This window comes from Puma concolor, chromosome B4 (genome assembly GCF_028749965.1).
Source record: "Puma concolor isolate L17-30 chromosome B4, mPumCon1.1.hap2, whole genome shotgun sequence".
NCBI lineage: Eukaryota > Metazoa > Chordata > Mammalia > Carnivora > Felidae > Puma > Puma concolor.
In genome coordinates this window covers 86,739,154-86,759,495 of record NC_141673.1, presented here as the reverse complement: position 1 = coordinate 86,759,495, position 20,342 = coordinate 86,739,154, and the positions used below count along the sequence as shown (strand labels likewise).

Sequence of the window (20,342 nt, the reverse complement as noted above, 5' to 3'; positions counted from 1 at the left end):
AATCCTAGGGAATAGATAATATTAAAATCCATTTTAATAGATGAGAAAAGTAAGATTTTAAGTAATTAGTCATGTGCCTAGTACAAGTACATCCCAGAAGATAATGAGTAACTTAATCTTTTTACTTACTCACTGAGAAAAGAACATAAAATGTAAAGGAAAATAGTAAGGCCTTTATTACTCCACCTATTACAAGTAAAGTGAAAAAGATTCAAGAAGAAAATAAATGCAGCTTCCCCCATTTATTGATTTGTGATTATTCTCTATAATTAAATCATTGCTGTTAAGCTTATTATAGAATTTCTGTTTTAAAGGGAAAGCTTTTCATAATTGTATGTAATCTTAAGTAGAAAGATGGAAAATTACAGTTTTTGATCAAGAATACTGAATTTTTGTTAAGGCTCATTTTGGTATTTGAATACCATGTCATAAAAATGTTTGCATTAAATCAACTACATGACATTCTGAAAAAGACCAAACAATGGAGACATTAAAAAAATCAGTGGTTGCTAAGGGTTAGTAGGGAAGGAGGAATGAATAGGTGAAACAGAATTTTTAGGGCAGTGAAAATGTCTGCATGATACTTTAATGGTGGATACCTGTCATAAATTTGCTCAAAGCCATAGAAAGTACAACACCAAGTGTGTACCCATATGTAAACTATGGACTTTGGGTGATAACAATATGCCAGTATGCGTTCTTCAGTTGTAACAAATGTACCACTTTGGTAGAGGATGTTGATACTGAAGGAGGTGATGTTTCTGTCAGTGTAGGGGGCATTTGGGAAATGTCTGAACCTTCCTCTCAGATTTGCTGTGAACCTAAAACTGCTCTAAAAAAAAAAAGTCTATATAGAAGCCTTTTCCTGTACTTTCAGTTAGATCTACTTAGAATATGTATGATACTAATGCAGGTATATATACATTTCATTAAAAAAAGAACCCATGCTGTTAGAGACCAAAGAGCGCGCGCGCTCTCTCGCTCTCTCTCTCTCTGTCTCTATTTTTTAAATGCCTATTTTTAAGAGAGAGAGAGAGAGAGAGCGCGCACTTGTGGGGGAGGTGCAGAGTGGGAGACACACAATCCAAAGCAGGCTCTGAGCTGTCATCACAGAGCCTGACCTGGGACTTCAACTCACGAACTGTGAGATCATGACCTGAGCTGAAGTCAGATGTTTAACCAACTGAGCCACCCAGGTGCCCCAACAATATATTTAATTAAGTTCTATGACACTTAGCTTGCAGTGAATGATATATTGAATTGACCTATAGTTTTTTCTTAAATGTTCATTTATTTATTGAGAAGAGAGCCCATGTGCACACCCATGTGTGCAGGGGATGGGCAGATGGAAAGAGAGAATCCCAAGCAGGCTCCATGCTCAGCGCAGAGCCTGACACAGGGCTCGATTTCACAACCATGAGATCATGACATGAGCCAAAATCAAGAGTGGGACACTCAGCCTGAGCCACCCAGGCACCCCCAATTGACTCATATTTTTGAAAAAAAGAATGGAGGTTGAAAAAGAAAGCAAAGAAGATGACAGGTAAGGATATGGCTAGTTGACACTATAAGTAGTAACACTAGCTATTCACCTTTTTTCCTATTAAATTTATTTGAAGTTACAGTGTAATTCTCTTATGGTATATATAAGTGTTCAGGTTTTTTTAATTTCTTTCTCCTTTAAAATGTTTATTTATTTTGAGAGGGAGCGTGCATGTGAGTGAGTGCAAGCAGGGGAAAGGCAGTGGGGAAAGAATCCCAAGTAAGCTCTGTGCTGTCAGTGCAGAGCCCAGCATTGGTCTTGATCTTATCATGAGCTGAGTTGAAATCAAGAGTTGGACTCTTAACCAACTGAGCTACCCAGGTACCCCCAGAAGGTTTTGTTAATTACTGTAAAACACAGAAAATATAAAAAGAAGAGCTAATTGAAAGAAGGTCATAGCTGAATTATAAATGATTTTAAAAGGGAATATGGTTTTTACTGGTTTCAAATATGTACAGTGGAGGGGCGCCTGGGTGGCGCAGTCGGTTAAGCGTCCGACTTCAGCCAGGTCACGATCTCGCGGTCCGTGAGTTCGAGCCCCGCGTCAGGCTCTGGGCTGATGGCTCAGAGCCTGGAGCCTGTTTCCGATTCTGTGTCTCCCTCTCTCTCTGCCCCTCCCCCGTTCATGCTCTGTCTCTCTCTGTCCCAAAAAATAAATAAACGTTGAAAAAAAAAATTAAAAAAAAAATATGTACAGTGGAATACTTTTTAAAAAAAATCAAGTAAACAATTGAATAAATGATAATTCTGGAGCCCCAAGAAGAGGTTAGGGGTGTAAATTTGGGATGATTGATGTGCTTGCATTTAGCTTTTCTCCTTTAGAAAATGAATTTCATATATTTATGGTAAAAGGATTTGATTTAGTAAATAAGGACTTATTACTAATTTCGGGTTAGGTGTCACATTTTGAGCTGTTGTTATTAGGTAAGTTTGATATGCAGCTAACAGTCTGGACTGATTGATTAATCAGAGCTTCATTAAGTGCTGATTGAGCCTTAGATCAAAGTCCAAGGTGCTGTCTTGGCTTTGGCTCCTTCAGGCATAGCTACTTGCCACTTGTGTATATTATGATTGTAATAGAGTATTTACTTTGAATATAAAAATTTGATACATATTTATGTTTAGTCTAGAGAAGGAAAAAGAATTCAGACAATCCCTTTTCTCCTAGTAATTTGCAGTGTGACGGACAATAATCTTGGAAAAAAGTAAGCTAAATAGTATACACAGAAAACAGAAAAGGTTTTCAAAAAAAAAGTACAGATAATTTACTGTGTATACTTGGGTAAATTCGGCAGTGTTTCACCTGAGATCTCATTTAAACTGAACCTTACAGGAAAAGGCAGAGCAGGGAAGAGGCTGTGAGAGAATGGTATGATAAAGACAAGTTGTACCAAGTTAATGCTTAACTAGTAATTCAGCTTATGGAAGTTTACCATGACATGTTTTATTTGAACTTTTCTGTAGCAAACAAGTATTGGAGAGACCTTCAGAAAATTTTTTAAAATTCACAGATGTTCGGGAATTTTCTCATCAGGTGTTTCTCTAATACTTTACTTGCCTCTTGCTAGGAATCCTGGCTATAGTTTAATTTAAAACCACTTGGGGGAGACTGGGTGATAGTTGGTTAAGCTCCAACTCCTGATTTTGGCTCAGGTCATGTCAAGGTTCATGAGTTCAAGCCCCTCATTGGGCTCTGCACTGACAATGTGGAGCCTGCTTGGGATTCTCTCTCTCCCTCTCTCTGCCCCTCCCCTGCTCATTCTCTCTCTCTGAAAATAAAAACTTGAAAAAAAATGTAAAAAAACCCACCCAGCAACAGACATCATGGGAAAAATGCAGTTTAAAATCAATTATTGCACATTTATCAAAATGCATAAGTAAAAAACACTTCCAATGTTGTATGTATTGTAGCGGAACTGGTACATTGTACATTGTGGGTTATACGTGATATTGGTAATGTTCTCTTGGAAATCAGTAGGGCAATATATAATCATAAAATAAAGTTATATAGTATGTTTCTATCATGACAACTCTTACAGTCAGGTATAACCAAGGCATATAAACACAAATAAATGTACTATTATTGAAATCGTAATTTTGGATATTGTCTAAAATAATGCAGAATGGCTGATGCAGGCCTAAGAGGAAAAAATTCACTTAATAGATGAACTTTGCTACAATCACACAATAATTTGCTTATGTGAAAACCCAAAGGGAGTATGTAAAAATGAAACAAGCTCTATTGGAGTGGTAAGATTAGAGATTACTTTTCAATTAAAAAAATTCCTGTTATTGTTATAATACTCTTAATTTTTTGAAAGCTTACAAGAGTGGGAGCAATTAGTATTATTGAATATTTAAGAAGTTCTCCGAAGCCTTGAAATTTTCAAATGTTTTGTTTTACTGAGTGTGGGGTTTTAAAGTAGCATTTGCCTTGATATTAGTGCAGGGAAGCCTCACTTAACTGAGACCAGGTAGAAGAAGGACCAATCTATGACAGTGAAAATCAGAAATCTTGAGGTAATTTTTGATTACTTTGTTATATATACAAATAAAAATTCATGGTTTAGGGGTGCCTGGGTGGCCCAGTTAAGCACCCGACTCGATTTTGTCTCAGGTTCGTGGATTCAGGCACATTGGTGCTCTAGGCTGACAATGTGGAGCCTGCTTGGGATTCTCTCTCCCTCTCTCTTTCTACCCCTCCCCTGCCTGTATGCACATATGCTCTCTCAAAAAAAAAAAAAAAAAAAAAAACCCAAAACATCATGGTTTATTAAGTAGTGCAGAATTACATTATTGAGGAGATTTTTTTGTAGTTTTTTGTCGTATGTAAAATTTACTAAGAGAAAATAACTGAATTGCTCTAATCAAGTCTTGTTAAGAACTGTATAACCATTTAATTTATTTAATTAAAAAAAATTTTTTTGTTGGAGGTGCTGGCCAGTAAAAAGGCATATAACATTTGCCCTCTATTATTTTTAAAGTATACTGTTAAGTAGTATTAAGTACATTCCCATTGTTTTGCATCCAGCCTCCACAGTTATTTTCATCTTATAATACTAAAATTTTATATGCATTAAACAGCAACTTTCCAATTCTCCCCTACCCCCAGCCTTGGCAGCCATCATTCTACTTTCTATCTGTATGAATTTGACTGCCTTAGATACCTCATGTAAGTCGAATCACACTTTTGTCTTGTTGATTGGCTTATTGCACTTAGTAGGGTGTCTTCACGGTTCACCTGTCTTGTAGTATGTGTCAGAATTTCCTTCCTTTTTACGTCAAATATTCCATTTTATGTATGTATTGCATTTTGTTTATCCTCTCATCCATGGATGGACATTTGGGTTGCTTCTACCTTTTTTTTTTCTTTCTCCCCCCAATAATTTTGTTTTTCTTATTAGGAATCTGACACTCAGAAATGAAATGATTTGCTTATTTAAGTTCAGACTGAAAGTAACAATGGCACAGTCAGAATGAAAATCCAACTAATTCAATGTAGTGTTCTGGTGGGGGGGTGTCTATAGTGAGAAAGGCTTGGCTTTTGCATCATGCAGTCTTCCAAATCCTGGCTCAGCCCATTACCCACCTTTCTGTCAGAAAATTTGAAGGCACTCAAAATTAGTAGGTGCTTTCTCTTCTAGTAGCTCTTCATGTTTAACAAATTCCCTTAAATTCTAAGAGCCCCTTGGGTAACATTTTATTCAGTTTTGAAGTATTTACTGTAGAATTGTCATTTCAGTCACTCTCAGCTGACTAATTGATAATTGGATAACTTCTGAGACTACATTTTGTATTTTGTAAATCAGGGTTTCGTACAGACTTTGGGGTAAAACTATGAAAAATGACACTACTATTCACTTATTTTAAAAAACCACAGCAAATAAAATTTGTCTGTGTTAAATACGTGTTCTACTATGTGATCCTTCTCCTGAATCACTGGTCTCATTTGTTCAGTAAACATTTCTAGAACGTAAGGTTTGGTTGACATAGATTGCCCTTTGAGTTTATGTAACATGGATTGTACCTTTCTTCAAGACTTTTGGTCCTGGCTTTCCTCTTTAAAGTTTTAAAATCAGCTCTTAATGGGCTTAAGATGTATGTGTCACATATACACGCGCATGTGTAAGTATATATGTATGTATGTGTATGTGTATATATACAAAACTTTGTTTTGGTTTTGTTATCTGACTTTTTCATTAAGTTTCTTGGTGCTTAAAGTACCATATATGCATTTGGGCCTACCTTTATATGTATGTATGTGTGTGTGTGTGTGTATATATATGTGTGTGTGTGTGTGTGTGTGTGTGTGTGTGAGAGAGAGAGATTGGCTAAAACTAGATTTTTTGCGTGTGTATATTCATATAGACATGAATACATATATATATATGGTCTGGGGGAAGGTCAGTCAAGCAGTACTTATTTAATTTATGTAAAGCAATGTTTGCTGATTTGAGAGATATGAACCAAGGTGCACATATTTTGTGTAATGTTATTAGGTAATCTAATTTGTGTAATATTTTGGTAATATATTAGGACTCTTGATAACTGGAAAATTCAAACTGACTTAAAGAAGGAGGGATTTATTGGTGCATATAGCTGAGGATACTGAGTTCAAGCATGGGTGGATCCGGGGACTGTTAACATTGTCATTAGAGCAGTATCACGTTTCTCTTTTATTCTGTGTTAGCTTTATAGTCTTATAAATTTTCTTAAGAGTGGCAGTAATAGGGGTACCTGGCTGGCTTGGTCATTGGAGCATGTGACTCTTGATCTTTGGGTTGTATGGTTGGGCTCCACGTTGGGTATAGAGATTATTTAAAAATAAAACCTTAAAAAAAAAGATGGCAATTATTATTATTAGCAATTACAGGCCTATCTAATCAGTTTAGCAGTGGTGGGAGGAGGGCATGGAGCAGGGGAGTTCTTCTTTTTCTAATAGTTTCAACCAGTCAGAAGCATCAACGAAAATTCCCTTTGGCTTAGTTTGAATAATATGCTCAGAACCAATCATCATGGAACAAATATGGAAGAATGGAATGCTCTGGGCAATTCTGTGTCATATTCTAACTCCTAAAATTAGTGCTACAGATGTGATACAGGGTTAGGATTGAGGTCAGCTCTATATGAACCACATGAACTAAAAGTGAAGGGAATGGAGATTTCTTCAAAAGAAAATCAGAACTCTTTTTTATTACTAGAAACTAGGTACATAAGAGTATTCACCATACTATAAAAATATAATAAAACTGTATTTAATCACAGTACTACAGTGCTAGAGTATTGTGTGCTTTAATGCAGCAGTTTTCAAACACTTTTGCATATCAGAGTCCTCTGAGAAACTTAAATATCTTGATGCCCTGGCTGTACTACAATTAAATCAGAATTTTTAAGGGTAATACCTTGGCGTTTATTTATTTATGTATGTAGATGTGTATGTGTGTATGTTTCTGAAGTTTGATTTCAGTATAGAGCCAGGCTGCGGAATTGGAGCATTATATCAGTGTTTCTCAAACTTTACAGTGTATTGCGATCACCTGGAGATCTTGTTTAAAATGAGAGTGCAGGGTCCCACCCTCAGAGATTGTGATTCAGTAGATCTGAGGTGGGGCATCAGACATTCTAGATGGCGCTATGTCATAGCTCCTAAAACTTGTACTTTGAAGAGCATTACATTAGATTGTGAGCATCTTCAAAATTAGCCAGTTTTAAGTTCTTACTATTAAGTCATTACTTACTATTAAGTCATTTTTCCCACCTGCTAGTCTTTATAGGCTGTTTGGTAACTTGTTTTGCATGCTTATTCTTATATTAGCGTTTGCTGTTCTAGGTTCTACAGATAAAAAGATAGCATGGATACATGTATACATAGCTTCAAATTATTTTGTTGAATTGAGAAGATTGATTCTGACATCAAAAGACCTTTTTTTTTTTAAAGTTTATTTAAACAGCGCAATTTAAATGTATTGCTGATTAATGTCTAATAAGAGCCTTGAAATCATTTATAATTTTTTGTTGTTCTGCTGGTCCTAACCATTGTTTATGGAATCAGAATAGACCACTTACTTCTAGACACTCAACCGCTTTTGGATATAACATTTATTCACTGTATCAATTGTAGGTGTTTTTTTTCCTACTGATGCTTTAATCATTTGTTTGCCTCTCCTTCTGAGAGTTGCCTTGACAAATTAATTTTGACTCTTACATAAGATTAAAATGAAATCCTGTTCTAAAATAAATTCATACTAGTTATTTTAGTTTACCCACGAGTAGACATAAAACCTATGATACTTAACATTTTCTTTTTATGCTGTTTTGTCTTAAAACAGACTCATAGCACGTCAGCTTGCTAAAATCCATGCTATCCATGCACACAATGGCTGGATTCCCAAATCCAATCTATGGCTAAAGATGGGAAAATATTTCTCTCTCATTCCTACAGGATTTGCAGATGAAGACCTTAATAAAAGGTAAAATTACTTTTACATTTGAAATTGTTTTACCTTGTTTTGCTATACATAATAGGGTTTTAGAGGTAGCTTACAAGGTTTCTGTGTATAAAATCTGGCTTGGTTGCTCTCTTAGTATTTGATTAAATTAGCATTGCTTCATCTGACTCTCAAGATGGCACTACAGGAGTGTAACTGCCTTTCTCGCCCAGCCAACTCAAGAACAAAAAAGACAATCTACACAATCCTGGGAAGTGGGTAGTAGGTAGATGGTAGAGATGACCAGTCAAGAAACAAATATAGAAACATTTATTTGGAAAAAGGATAGAGTAATGATTGCTCTGAAGGGGTACTTTTTGCATAGAATGAGTTGGCCATGGAGCCCTTTTTTAAAGAATTCTTTTTGTTAAAAGCTGTTTTAAATAGGCGGAGAAATTTACATTTACTACTACAGTGTAGTAATACTGGAGTGTGAAAAGTTTGCATTGTCTTAGTTTACTGAGAATTTAAGCCCCAGGTAATAAGGTTGAAAATTCAATTACTGAGTCTTTTGAGAGGGGTAGGAGGTGGGGGCGGGGGGGGGGCGGGTAGGGAGAGGCAGAGAGAATCCCAAGCAGGCTCCACGCCTCAGTGCAGAGCCTGATGTGGGGTTTGATCTCACAACTATGAGATCATGATCTGAGCTGATATCAAGAGTTGGACGCTTAACTGACTGGGCCACCCAGGTGCCCCTCAATTACTGGAGTCTTACTTGGCTTTTGTAAAACTGACTCCCTAGGTTCAAAAAGTAAGGCACTTCATTATATTTTATATAAAAACACTTGTAAATTAGTATTTGGAATCTAAGTTATATGAACACATTTTTATACAGTGTGATTAATACTAGTATAAAAATTAGGAATTTTATTTTCCCCTTTATATCTATTCAGGAATTTTTCATTTTAAGGACAGTAGAGGCAGGCAGGACCTATAGAGCTTTCCTTCTTTCTGTTTACTTTTTATAATTCATTAGAGAAAAATGACTATTGTTCTGTTGAGTTGGATTATTTCACACATTAGTTTGATTCACTCAGTGTATGTGTTTTTATTTGCAGGTAGTTTGTCAGACTTTGATAGGGACAGTATACCCTTTTACTTGGGTTAGGCAAACATCTGTAAATGTGTCCAGTATGCTAGATATTCAGGAAGTGACAGCAGAAACCCCCACAAAATCCTCTTTTGAAATAACTATTTTATTAAAAAATTTGGGGGAATGTCACTTAAAAATAACGAAGTAGATGGCAATGGTGAATGTAAGATTTTCTTGACTTTATAAGATAATGCAGAGTTCGGAGGCAGCATAGTATTGTGTGGATTAAGAGCACAAGATTCTGGAGTCCAGATTGCCTAGGGTGAAGCCTTAATTCTGCCATTTAACAGTTCTGCTGTGTAACTTTGGGCAGAACTGTTGCAGTTCTGTTACTTGGAACTGTTACCTGTTCCTCGTCTGTAAAATGGAAATAATAAGAGTAGTATATTTACCTTTTAAGGTTTTTATGGGGATTGAGATAGTATATGCAAAATACATAGATATTGTATACATAGATAATACACAACTAAAACATTAAAAACAAAGTATGAGAAGTATGTTTCATATTTTTTTGGTTCCTTTTTGTTTGTATATGATTGTAATTATCACGTTCAATCCTTTGAGTTTTAGTTATTTCTATTCAACACTATAGATTTTACATAGTTTCTTGAACAGTTACACTGTCTTCAAAAGAGCATGCATGTAAGGATTACTTTTGGAATCTGTGTAGAGAAGAATGGCAGTAGTGGGAAAATGCAGGAATCACTTGAATAGATAGATTCATTAAAATTAAATTGGTAGAGAGTCTATTATAAAATGGAAGAGTAAGAGAGTAGTTTGAGAGACTGTAAAGGAAGAATGAAGAAAACTTGGCTTAAAGTGTTAAGGAAAGAGAAAGTGTAAACTAACAGCAATTTTGTAAGCCAGATGGTACCCTGGAAGAGTTAGTGGTAGCATTCTATTTTTGTTTTGTTTTATTTTTATCAAGTGAATATAAATATAGCATAATGGTACAGAAGAGTGAGTGTAGGGTTCAAAAGCCATAATCTGTAGTCCTGCTTGCCACCCTAGCTACCCTACTTCCTAGTTTCACTACTCAGACCATTTCTATAATAGATAATGGGAGTATTCTACGATATGATTATCACAGATAATACCTGATGATTATCATATAATGTATTTGGTTTATCAATAGTAGATCATGCCTGTTGACTTTGATAGGTAAAGTTAGCATTCACCCTTCTAAACTTGAAATAGATGTTTTAGTTCTTTAATAAACTGTCTATAACTTTAAATAATGTACTTAAACCTCTTTTTATTGAACTCTTTGTGTCTTAGAGATAAATGTAAAACATTTAGAATTAGAGCTTAGTAAATGTTAGCTATTAAGTATATGTATATATGTCATGTATTCCTTTCCTCCCCCAATTTTATAGTAATTGATTTTTTTACTTTTCTACTTTCCTTTTTACTTAGGTTTTTTTTTTTTTTTTTAATTCATATTAAGTTCATTGTAAAGATTTTCCTTTATTCCAACTTTTAGAATAATTGGCTTATTTTAACTCAGGAATCTGTGGTATTGAATGGAATTTATTAAAAATAGATTTTAATCTTTAATTAAACTTGAAAAGGTCATTAATGTAAACAGGATGTAATTTCTTTTTTGTTTTTAAACTTAAAGGTTTTTAAGTGATATCCCAAGCTCTCAGATTCTTCAGGAAGAAATGACTTGGATGAAGGAGATTCTTTCCAACCTGGGGTCACCTGTTGTGCTTTGCCATAATGACCTATTGTGTAAGAATATAATCTACAATGAGAAACAAGGTAGGTATCTGACTTTAGCAGTAAGTAAAGTTGATTTCTTTGATGTTCTTAATGGTCCTTTGATCTTTGTATCAGTAAATAAATTTAATTCAGATGTTAGGATTAAAAACATTCATGAAGTCTTTATTTTCTTTTAGGTTAAAAAGTCATGGTAACTCTGCTAAATTAGGAATATATTCTTTATATAGTTGTATAAAATACGTTTCTTAGAAAGCTTGTGGTTCTTGTTAAGAATTAAATGAAAAATGATAAAATGATTTTGTTTATAAATTTAACTGTAAAACCTATTTGGTAATTTATGGTTTGAAAATGTACCTGCTTGTAATGGGAGTTATTGAAAAGGCAACTGACATTGCACTGCTTTTAATAAATACATAATTTTCTCAGTGTTGGGGAGGACAGCAGTATTAGAAACAAATTTGTCTCCAGGTTCTCTATTACCTCTTTATTCTGATTTATTAGATATTTTGATGATAAGGAGAGAGCTACATATGGAGGGAATGTTATTTGTACTTGCTGAAATTTGTACCTACTCAACTAATAATCATGAAGCTTTGGTAAATAGTTTTAACATTTTTGAGGTATAGACAGTGATACTTTTTGGTGAAATGTTTTTCTGTGATTGTTTATATCTTGTTGTATTCAAATTCTTTGTTTCCATATTTAAGAAACTCTTGGTTGTATTATATTATTGGATAAAGTGGTTTGAGGTTTGGTTGCTAAAGCATAGATTTCCCTTTAGTAGTAAGTTGAAATTAAAAAATATAATTTTGGCTGAAGGTTTAGTATTAATCCAGAAAGTCTGAAACTCTGACCCTTGCATTTTAAAGGAAATCAGTTTTGAAAGTAGTCATTATAGTTGGAAGATTATTTTAAGTCAAAAGTGTTTTTGTGAAGATGCTAAAGTCAAAGAATTCTGATTAAATGGTCATAATTCTATTAAATTGCTATTTATGACCATTCTTATTAGATTGTAAGTTGAGACTGTTCTAATGGAAAGGTTATTAATATTTGTAACTGCCTTTAGCTTGAAGAAAGTCAGCCAAAGAGCACTGTCAAGGATGGTAGACTGAAGCACATATTTTCAAAAACGTGTCTGAGTATCTGTTATATTTTATATTTTTATCTGGATTAGAGATTCTATTTTTAAATGCAGTGAGCTAACATCTTTAGTTTGAATGTCTTGAAGTTTTGGTGTAGAAATATTTTTTAAAAAAAACTTAAGGTATACCCTAAAACATGAAGTACTTGACAGTGTCCTTCATTATATATTGTCCATTTATTACATATAATTGTCATTTGTCATGTATATACTGCATTATTACTAGTAACCAAATCTCAATGCCATTTGTGAGACATGAGTACTAGTTTTACATTAAACGATGTGTTAGCTTTTTAGTTCAGTGCAAGACCAAATAACACATTTTATAATGGAATTTCAAGTGAGGGACTTCATCTTACTTTTGAAGTGGACACTCAGCTTTATTTTTAACTGCAAGTTAATCAAAGAGAATCTGTTATTTCCTTTGGAATATAGTTTTAACTTTTCATATTTTTATTTTATAAGTTTCTTTTGCATATTCATTTCACAGAACAATCTTGTTTATGAAACTAAAATACAAGGGACCAAAAAAATCAGATTACTTTGTCTTAGGCATTAAAAAAATGCATTTTTACTTTTTTATTTAATCAGTTGCCTATCTAAACTATTGATCAGTGATATGAAAAGTTCTCATTTTTCAAACAAAATCTTTATGCTTCAGTTTGACTCCTATGTTGTCATTTGTTTATTTTACCAAGAGTTACCTAATTTTTCTTCCCTACACAGAAAGAATGAATTTCACAGTTCAACAAATGTAATTATTTTGATCTATTTTTCCTCTCTTCAGAAAGTCTATTGTGTACCATTTGTTTTTTCTTGTCTTTGTGGTTATATTTTGTGTGTTAGTTATGGATATGTTCTGTTATTTTTCCTTACCAGTGGTTTTAACAGTGTCTGTGTTAGGAAGGCAAGTTTGGACTTTATGGCATCCATTAAAAAAAAAAGTCAATTGCTATGTAATTAGTTGATACATAGTATTAAGCAAATAGGGTTGGAATGTTGTTCAGTAGAATCTAAAGGTCATGAAAGTGTGGCATGAGGTTTGTTCTTTGTATTGTTATCTGTTTCAAATTAGGAGCTAATGGTTTTGAACTAATATAACTGTATGACATATTTACCTTTAGTTATAAGGAGGAGATACCTACCATGCCTCGTGCTTAAAAAATTGTAAAATTCTATACATTTAGTAAATGTAATTAGCAAACAATTAAACTAGCATTAATTTTTACAGCCGCAGTCTTAAGGAGGATAATTAAAATTAGAAATAGGGACGGCAAAAGTTCTTTATCTTAACTAGTTACCTTGTTATGGTATCTAAAAGCCCAAGTGTGAAGTCTTTTTAGATTAAAATAATTTCTACATAGAATAAGTGATTAAGCTGCATATCCTATCATAGGTGTGTTTAATTTGTTACCACTTTTTAAGTCATTCATGTGATTTGAGCTCAGGACTTAAGTGTTTTGTACCCACTTATGAGATATAAATATGTAAACATAATAAGATGAAAGCCAAGGGACTGGCTTTGACATCATCAAGCTTAGTATCTCTAGTATGTTTCAGACCTTTAATTTCTCAGAAGTGCAGATTTTAGTTATTAAACTTCATGAATTGATACTGGATCATCTTGAAGTTTCCACATGTATTTGTTCACCATAATACTTTAGATTTTGTATATTGTCACTGGATTAAACATTTCTAAGTAATTTTTTTTTAAGTTAATTTATTTTGAGAGAGAGAGGGAAGAAGGAGCAGAGAGAGAGAATCTCAAGCAAGCTCTGCGCTGTCAGTACAGAGCCCGATGAGGGCTTGGAACTCATGAACTGTGAGATAATGACCTCAGCGCAAATCAAGAGTTGGACACTTAACCCGATGAGCCACCCAGGCGCCCCTAAGTAACTCTTAAAAGTAGATGTGTTAAAGCTTAGTTACAACTAAGAGAAGTTGAAAGGGTATAGATGTTGGAACCAAGCACACTTAGGTTCACACCCCTGCTCAGTCACATACAGAAGTAGGTGGTATTAGACACATTGTTTTATCTCTCTCTATCTTTTAAAATTTTATTGTTAAGTAATTTTTGTGTCCAAAATGGGGCTCTAATTTACAATCCCGAGATCTAGAATTGCATGCTGTACTGACTTAGCTAGCCAGGTGTCCCCATTTTATCTCTTTATGAACTGTTTATATTTGAACTTAACTATCTGCACCAGAATCACCCAGGGTACTTGGGAAAAATGGATGTTTCTGAGTCTCATCTAAGACTAATTGAACAAGAATTTCTGTAGTTGGGCTTAAGAATCTGCATGTTAAATGGGTTTCCAGGCAGTGTTATACTTCTGATAGCCTAGAAATTTAATTTGCCTTATTCCTAACTTATTTCTAACATCTACTTCATATGTTTCCTGGAAAGATTTTAGATCATGCATACAAGTGTATAGCATTGGAGTAGGTACCTAGCAGCTCCCAGCTATTGCTGTTATAATAGGGGTTGGCAAACTTTTTCTGTAAGGTGTAGATAGTACATTTCAGGCTTTGTGTACCAGATAGTCTCCTTTGCAGTGTAGCTCTAACAGAGCCATAGATAATACATCAATAAATGTGTGTGACTGTGTTCCAGTAAAACTATTTACAAAACCAGACAGTGGGTTGCATTTGGCCTGAGCATATGTAGTTTGCCAACCCCTTTATTATGTTTGTAGGATGCATTTTACAAAATGTATTTGATTCTGAAAAAGAGTGGTTACTGTAAGCTAGTGGTTGTGTCTTGTAAATAGGGTAATTATGGCTCATAGATGTGAGATGACAATTCACTTTGTCTTTAGGTGCAGCTTACAGATTTTGTCTTAACTGTAACTTGAGTAAAGTTTAAAAATGTATATATGTATGTGTGTATGTATACATAAGTACATATTTATACACACACAGGATGATGAGCACCCTGCAGTTCATAGGCTTTTTGTACCTGTGAATGTTAACAGGAGATAGTAGGCATCACAGGAAGAAACACTGCCTCTACCTGTTCTCACCATGTCAGTTGACAGGACTCAGGAACATGGGAGAAGAGTGAGCTTCCTTTCTGAAGTTGATGGTAACTATCAAGATTTTTGAAATGTTAGGCAGTGCCAGGAATTAGGTGGTTGGTAAACAGCGGCCCATTCCTTGCCTTCAGTGAAATGACATCTTAAAAAGGTAAGGAAAGAATACTTAATGATGATAAAATTTATTACATGATAAGAAAACCCAATAGCAGTGGTTCTTGTTCCAGAACTAAGACTTACCAGTTGTATTTTATATTAATCATTAATTAAAAAAAAATTTATATGAAGTAGAACAAGTTGTAATATTGCTTATTGACTAACCAACTTTAATTCTAATATTTTAATTTCAGCTAACTCTTTAACTGCTATTTTAGAAGTAATTGCTAAAGCTTTTCAGTATGTTTTCTCATGTCTGATGCTCTGTTTATTGGTGGCTGTTTCATTTATTCTCCCCCATTTCTTCATAAAAGCTCATATAAAGATCTAATATAGAACTTTAAATTTCAGTGATGGCAATCATTGATTATTTCTCTGTGAAATACAGGAAGCTGATTTACAGCTGTTTAAAGAAATACAAATGAATGGAAGAAAAAGGAATCTTTTCCTGGGAATTATGGTGTAAACCAGGTTTTTCTTTAGAGTTTTACACAATGTAAAGAGAAAATGGATGAGGCACCATTCTCAGTCACTTGATTGACTCTAAATCTTACCCAGTGTATTATTATTTGTGAAAGATACTGTGGTTTGGTTGTTTCATTGGTATTTTAATGACATAGAGTTTTGTTGTTGTTGGTTTTATTTTAAAATTTAAGTAAATACAAATTTATTTTTGTATTTGGTAACCTGTATTTTCCAGGGTGGAGTTTTTAATGAAAGATAGTGTTAACCTTGTTTTAACTTGTATTCTGGATTACTATTTAGCATAAAATATCCTTAAATCAGTAAAAAGCTTAAATGCACTGTAAAAGCCTGAACTATTAAGGAAGAGCTGCCTAAAATAATTATTAGATAAGTGTGTTTTTCTTTACTCATACATTCATTCCCACTGTATGTTCAATCATATACTTGGATAAGAATGTCAGAAATGCCATGCTTTGTTCGTTCTTAGTGTTTCATGCTTATTGCTTCTCCCCCATCTCCCATTTAAACGTATGTTAATCGTTGTGTCTCAGCATTCTCTGCCAAACCTTTGTTTATAAGCATTTGAATACTTACTGTGTGCTAGAGATTGCTCTGTGGATTGCGTGATGAAAGATGAAGGGACCTATTGTCCTTCCAGGAAGCCATATGCCATGTAGTGGAGGAGTCAGATCATGAAACAGATATTTACATTCAGAATGATGAGCGCCATGGTGAAGGTGTACACAGGTACTACTGGACGCCAGAGTGAGGGATGAAGGGAAAGTTTCTCAGAGCAGAATATTCCCTTTTTCTGTAAAAGAGAAGAAGCATTTTGCTAACAGTAGGAAATCATGGTTATTTTTCTCTTTGTTCTCTTTCTGCCTTACCTAACACTGCAGAGCAAGTAGAGTGAGTTGAAAAGATTTTCAGGTTCTCATATTGGTTATTTTGCTTTTTATTTTTATCCCTTTCCCCTTAGCAAAATAAAGGTATCCAAACAAATGTAGCATGTGAATTATATAGCCTTAGTTAATGAACTAAATTTTTTGATTTCAAAGGACTTTAAAATTTGGCTGTTTTCAGCCATACTGAGATTTGAACAGTTAAACCCAGTAATGTATGGATTTTATTACTCTCAAGCCATACAAAAAATAAAGTCATAAAAAGAAACATAGTTTTTGAAAATCCAGGTTATAATTTTATTCATTAATCTTATGTTTTACCCATTATGTGCAGTGTGCCTTATTATATAAAGATCAATGATACATGGTCTTAGGCCTTAAAGCAGTGCTGCTTTATTTTTTTAGAGGTCAGGGATCCCTTTTAGAATCTGGAAGATTGAGATTGCCTTCAGAAAATGAACATACACATAAGATTTTATAAAAACTTTGAGGGAGTAGTCTCATTTTTTCCCCTACCCTTGAAACTCCAATTACAAATTCGTGTCTTAAAGAATTAACAAGATAGTCATGCCCTGTGAACTATTAATTATTAATAGTGATGTGGATGTTTCTCTAAATAATTGGTGATTTTAGAAATCAGAAATTAAATTTATATAAGAAAAAAGTTCAGTATATTTTCTGTTGTTAGGAAAGCATTTCCTAGTAATTTGATTTTTCTGGCACCCAAAATAAGTGAAGTAGGCCTCTTTAATTTTATTTTGTTGCAGAATATTAAATTTAAGGTTGAGTTCCACTTTGTTTGCAATAGTTTGAAAAAAGAATAGTTAATGCAGATTTTTAAAAAAAATTTTTTTTCCTTTTAAGCTTTGTGTGTTGTAAAATGTGAGTTTGCCAAATTTTCTTCATCTGCTACAGATTAGGTATGCCATTGTTGCTGCCATGTGGCGGCGCACCCCGTGCTTCTTAAACGCACTGACTGGAGGTTTATCGCATCACTTGTTCACATGCACGGAGCCTGGTAACAGCCTCATCTGTATCTTGTTAGCTTCATTTTCTTATTTTTTAAATTTCATTATTTATAAACTCAACATTGCATTTAAAAATAAAGGCTAGTTTTAATGAATTAATGCTACTACAAACAGTCATTGCTAAAATTTTCATACTGAAACAGATTTTAACTTTTGTTAAAATGATCTATGTCTTATTTAAATTGTATTTGTAAGCAGGGATTTTTACCTGCCATTTTAACTATATTTGCCAAATTCTAAATATAATTTTGAAAATTGAAATTGAAGCTTTTGTTTATGTGGCAAAAGTAAGCTTCAGGACTGGGCTGTGTATTTTTATTGGCATGTAAGAGTTAATATGAGCTCTACAAGAATTTGTGTCTAAAGAGTTAAAGCAATCAACAGCTGCAATTAAAAAAATATGTATAAAACGGTTTGGTTGGCTCAGTTGTGCGACTTGTCGAATCTTCTTGAATCCTGATTTCTTAAAGGCTGGGTGGATAGGTATATCCAAAATCATTGGGTTTAGTCTCTTCATCTATTGACAGTTTTACTTAGAGAATTCATCTTAATCTTTTTAAACTATCGGGTTTTTTTCTGCTAAAAGTAACGTTTAATGTAAAGAATTTAAAATACAAGGGAAAAAGGTCACTTGTCTATCACCTGTAATGAAACCAGTTGAAACATACTGTTTTGGTTAATTTCCATTCATCTTTTTTTCTCCTGTGCATTATGTTCTTTCCCTATCTCTGGGCATAGTTTAATAATTTGAATCACTGTGTTTACTATTTTGTATCTTTTTTTCATGTAGCATTTCATGTAATTCTCCTGGTCATCAAATAATTTTTGAAAATTAAAATTTTTTTTCATGGCTGCAGAGTATTTTATTGTGATGGTGGAATTCACCCTCTTATTACCAGTGTTACCCAGAACAAACTTTAAAACATGTTCTCCCTCCCCATTCTGCAATTTAGTAAAGTGATTTGATTAACTTTAAGACTTTCTGTGGGATAGTTTTTTGAATTCAAGATTATAATACTTGTGGTGGTTCAAAGCAGTGATTCATTGTAGTCACCAACCTTATATTTTAGAACCTTATATTTATTTCATCAGTATGCATATAGATTTTAATTAACTGGGCTTTGATATTCTGATGATGCTCACTTAATTTACTCTAGACCTAACTAGTACTTATACAAGTTTAGGATTAATATATTAAATGCTGCGACATTAGACATTTTTTTTTGCTTTTTTTTGTGTCATGTAATTCTTTTTCTGAGTTTGAATATGATCAACATATACCCCTAAATTAAACATACATATCCATATCAAGATAGTATCATTCAAAGCTCTTTTATTTGGGAAATTCCAGAGTGTGTGGACCAGGAGTTTGTTTTGTTACTTCAGTTTGATGTTTAAAAGACAGTGTAACTAAGGCATATGCTATGCATTTTCTCAATATAAGCCTCTTAGAAACTATTCTTACAACCATCTCTGTGCGTGTATCCATTTTAACTGTATGGCTCCTTAAGCCTTTGAGTTTGTGATGCCTGGTGTCGACAGTGACCCATTTTGATTTTTTTTTTTTAATTTCTTTAGCTCTTTCTCTCTTTCAAAAACTTTTTCTCGTCTCTCTTTTAAAAAGACCTGTATCTTTGAGACAAACCCTCTATTATACTTAGTATAATATTATACTCTATTATATTAACTTTCAAAAATGAAAGTTCCTGAACAGGAGTATTTCCCCTGGACAGACAGACTTTGCCTTTTATCTTGGGAGAAATGTAATGAAATACACATATATATTTAGCATTAATTTAGAATAGGAATTTAGCTTATATAAAAATCTCTGAAATTAAAAAAAGTTCACACACACAACTATTCCTTTGTTCTTTTTAAAAGATAAAACAACCAACTTAATGCTGCTCAGGTATTCTATTGTAAATTTTAGTTATGTAGCATTCCTAGAAACTATGAGTTTATAGCAACTAATTTCTTAAATTAGGAATATCGTTAAATTGACCAAATATTATAGCAGAACTGCAGGGTTCACAGAATTCAAGTCTATTAAAGTTTATATTTGATTTGTATATGTAAAGTGGCTTGTCCGTTCACTTTTGGAGTATCATGATTTGTTAAAATTGCACAGGTTATTAACAATTTCCAAAGATAGTATTTATTTTTTAATTAAATTTGAGTTTTTAAGTATCCGATGCCCCCTTGTGGTGAAAGACATATTTTGCTTTTGTTTGAATTTGGAGAATTATACTTTGACTTTTCTTTAATAAAGTGGACATTAATGTTCACAAGCTGTTGACGATATGTAATTTGAATTTTGTAAAGCTCATTGCCATAAAATTCACAGCCTTACCCTGTATTGTCTCACAAGTGCATGTAACCAAGCACATACAATGAGACAAAATTTTGGAAGCTATTTAATTACAAATAGCATAGGGATTTTCTGATCTTGTATATGATTTCTTATGTCTTTTTTTTTGTGTCTCACATAGGTGATGTACAGTTCATTGATTATGAATATTCTGGATACAACTACCTGGCATATGATATCGGAAATCATTTCAATGAATTTGCAGGTAAAATCCAGGGCTTAACTAATGGAGCAACATGTATAACTTTGAAGTGATACTTAAAAAAGTTTTTTTTTTTTTAAATGTTTATTTATTTATTTTGAGGGGGCAGAGAGAAAAGAGGGGGAGAGAGAATCCCAAGCAGGCTTCATGCTCAGTGTGGAGCCCAGTGTGTGGGGCTAGATCTCAAGACTGTGAGATC

At 33.6% G+C, this 20,342-nt stretch overlaps 1 protein-coding gene across 1 annotated transcript in view; it reads left to right on the top strand.

Annotated features, from left to right (window-relative positions):
* Positions 1 to 20,342, top strand: part of ETNK1 (ethanolamine kinase 1) — a 68,768-nt gene that overhangs the window by 25,206 nt on the left and 23,220 nt on the right. Inside the window, exons 3-5 of the mRNA XM_025930615.2 lie at positions 7,873 to 8,013; positions 10,743 to 10,885; positions 20,063 to 20,146. Of these exons, the coding sequence (XP_025786400.2) occupies positions 7,873 to 8,013; positions 10,743 to 10,885; positions 20,063 to 20,146 (368 nt within the window). The remainder of the gene's footprint in view (positions 1 to 7,872; positions 8,014 to 10,742; positions 10,886 to 20,062; positions 20,147 to 20,342) is intronic.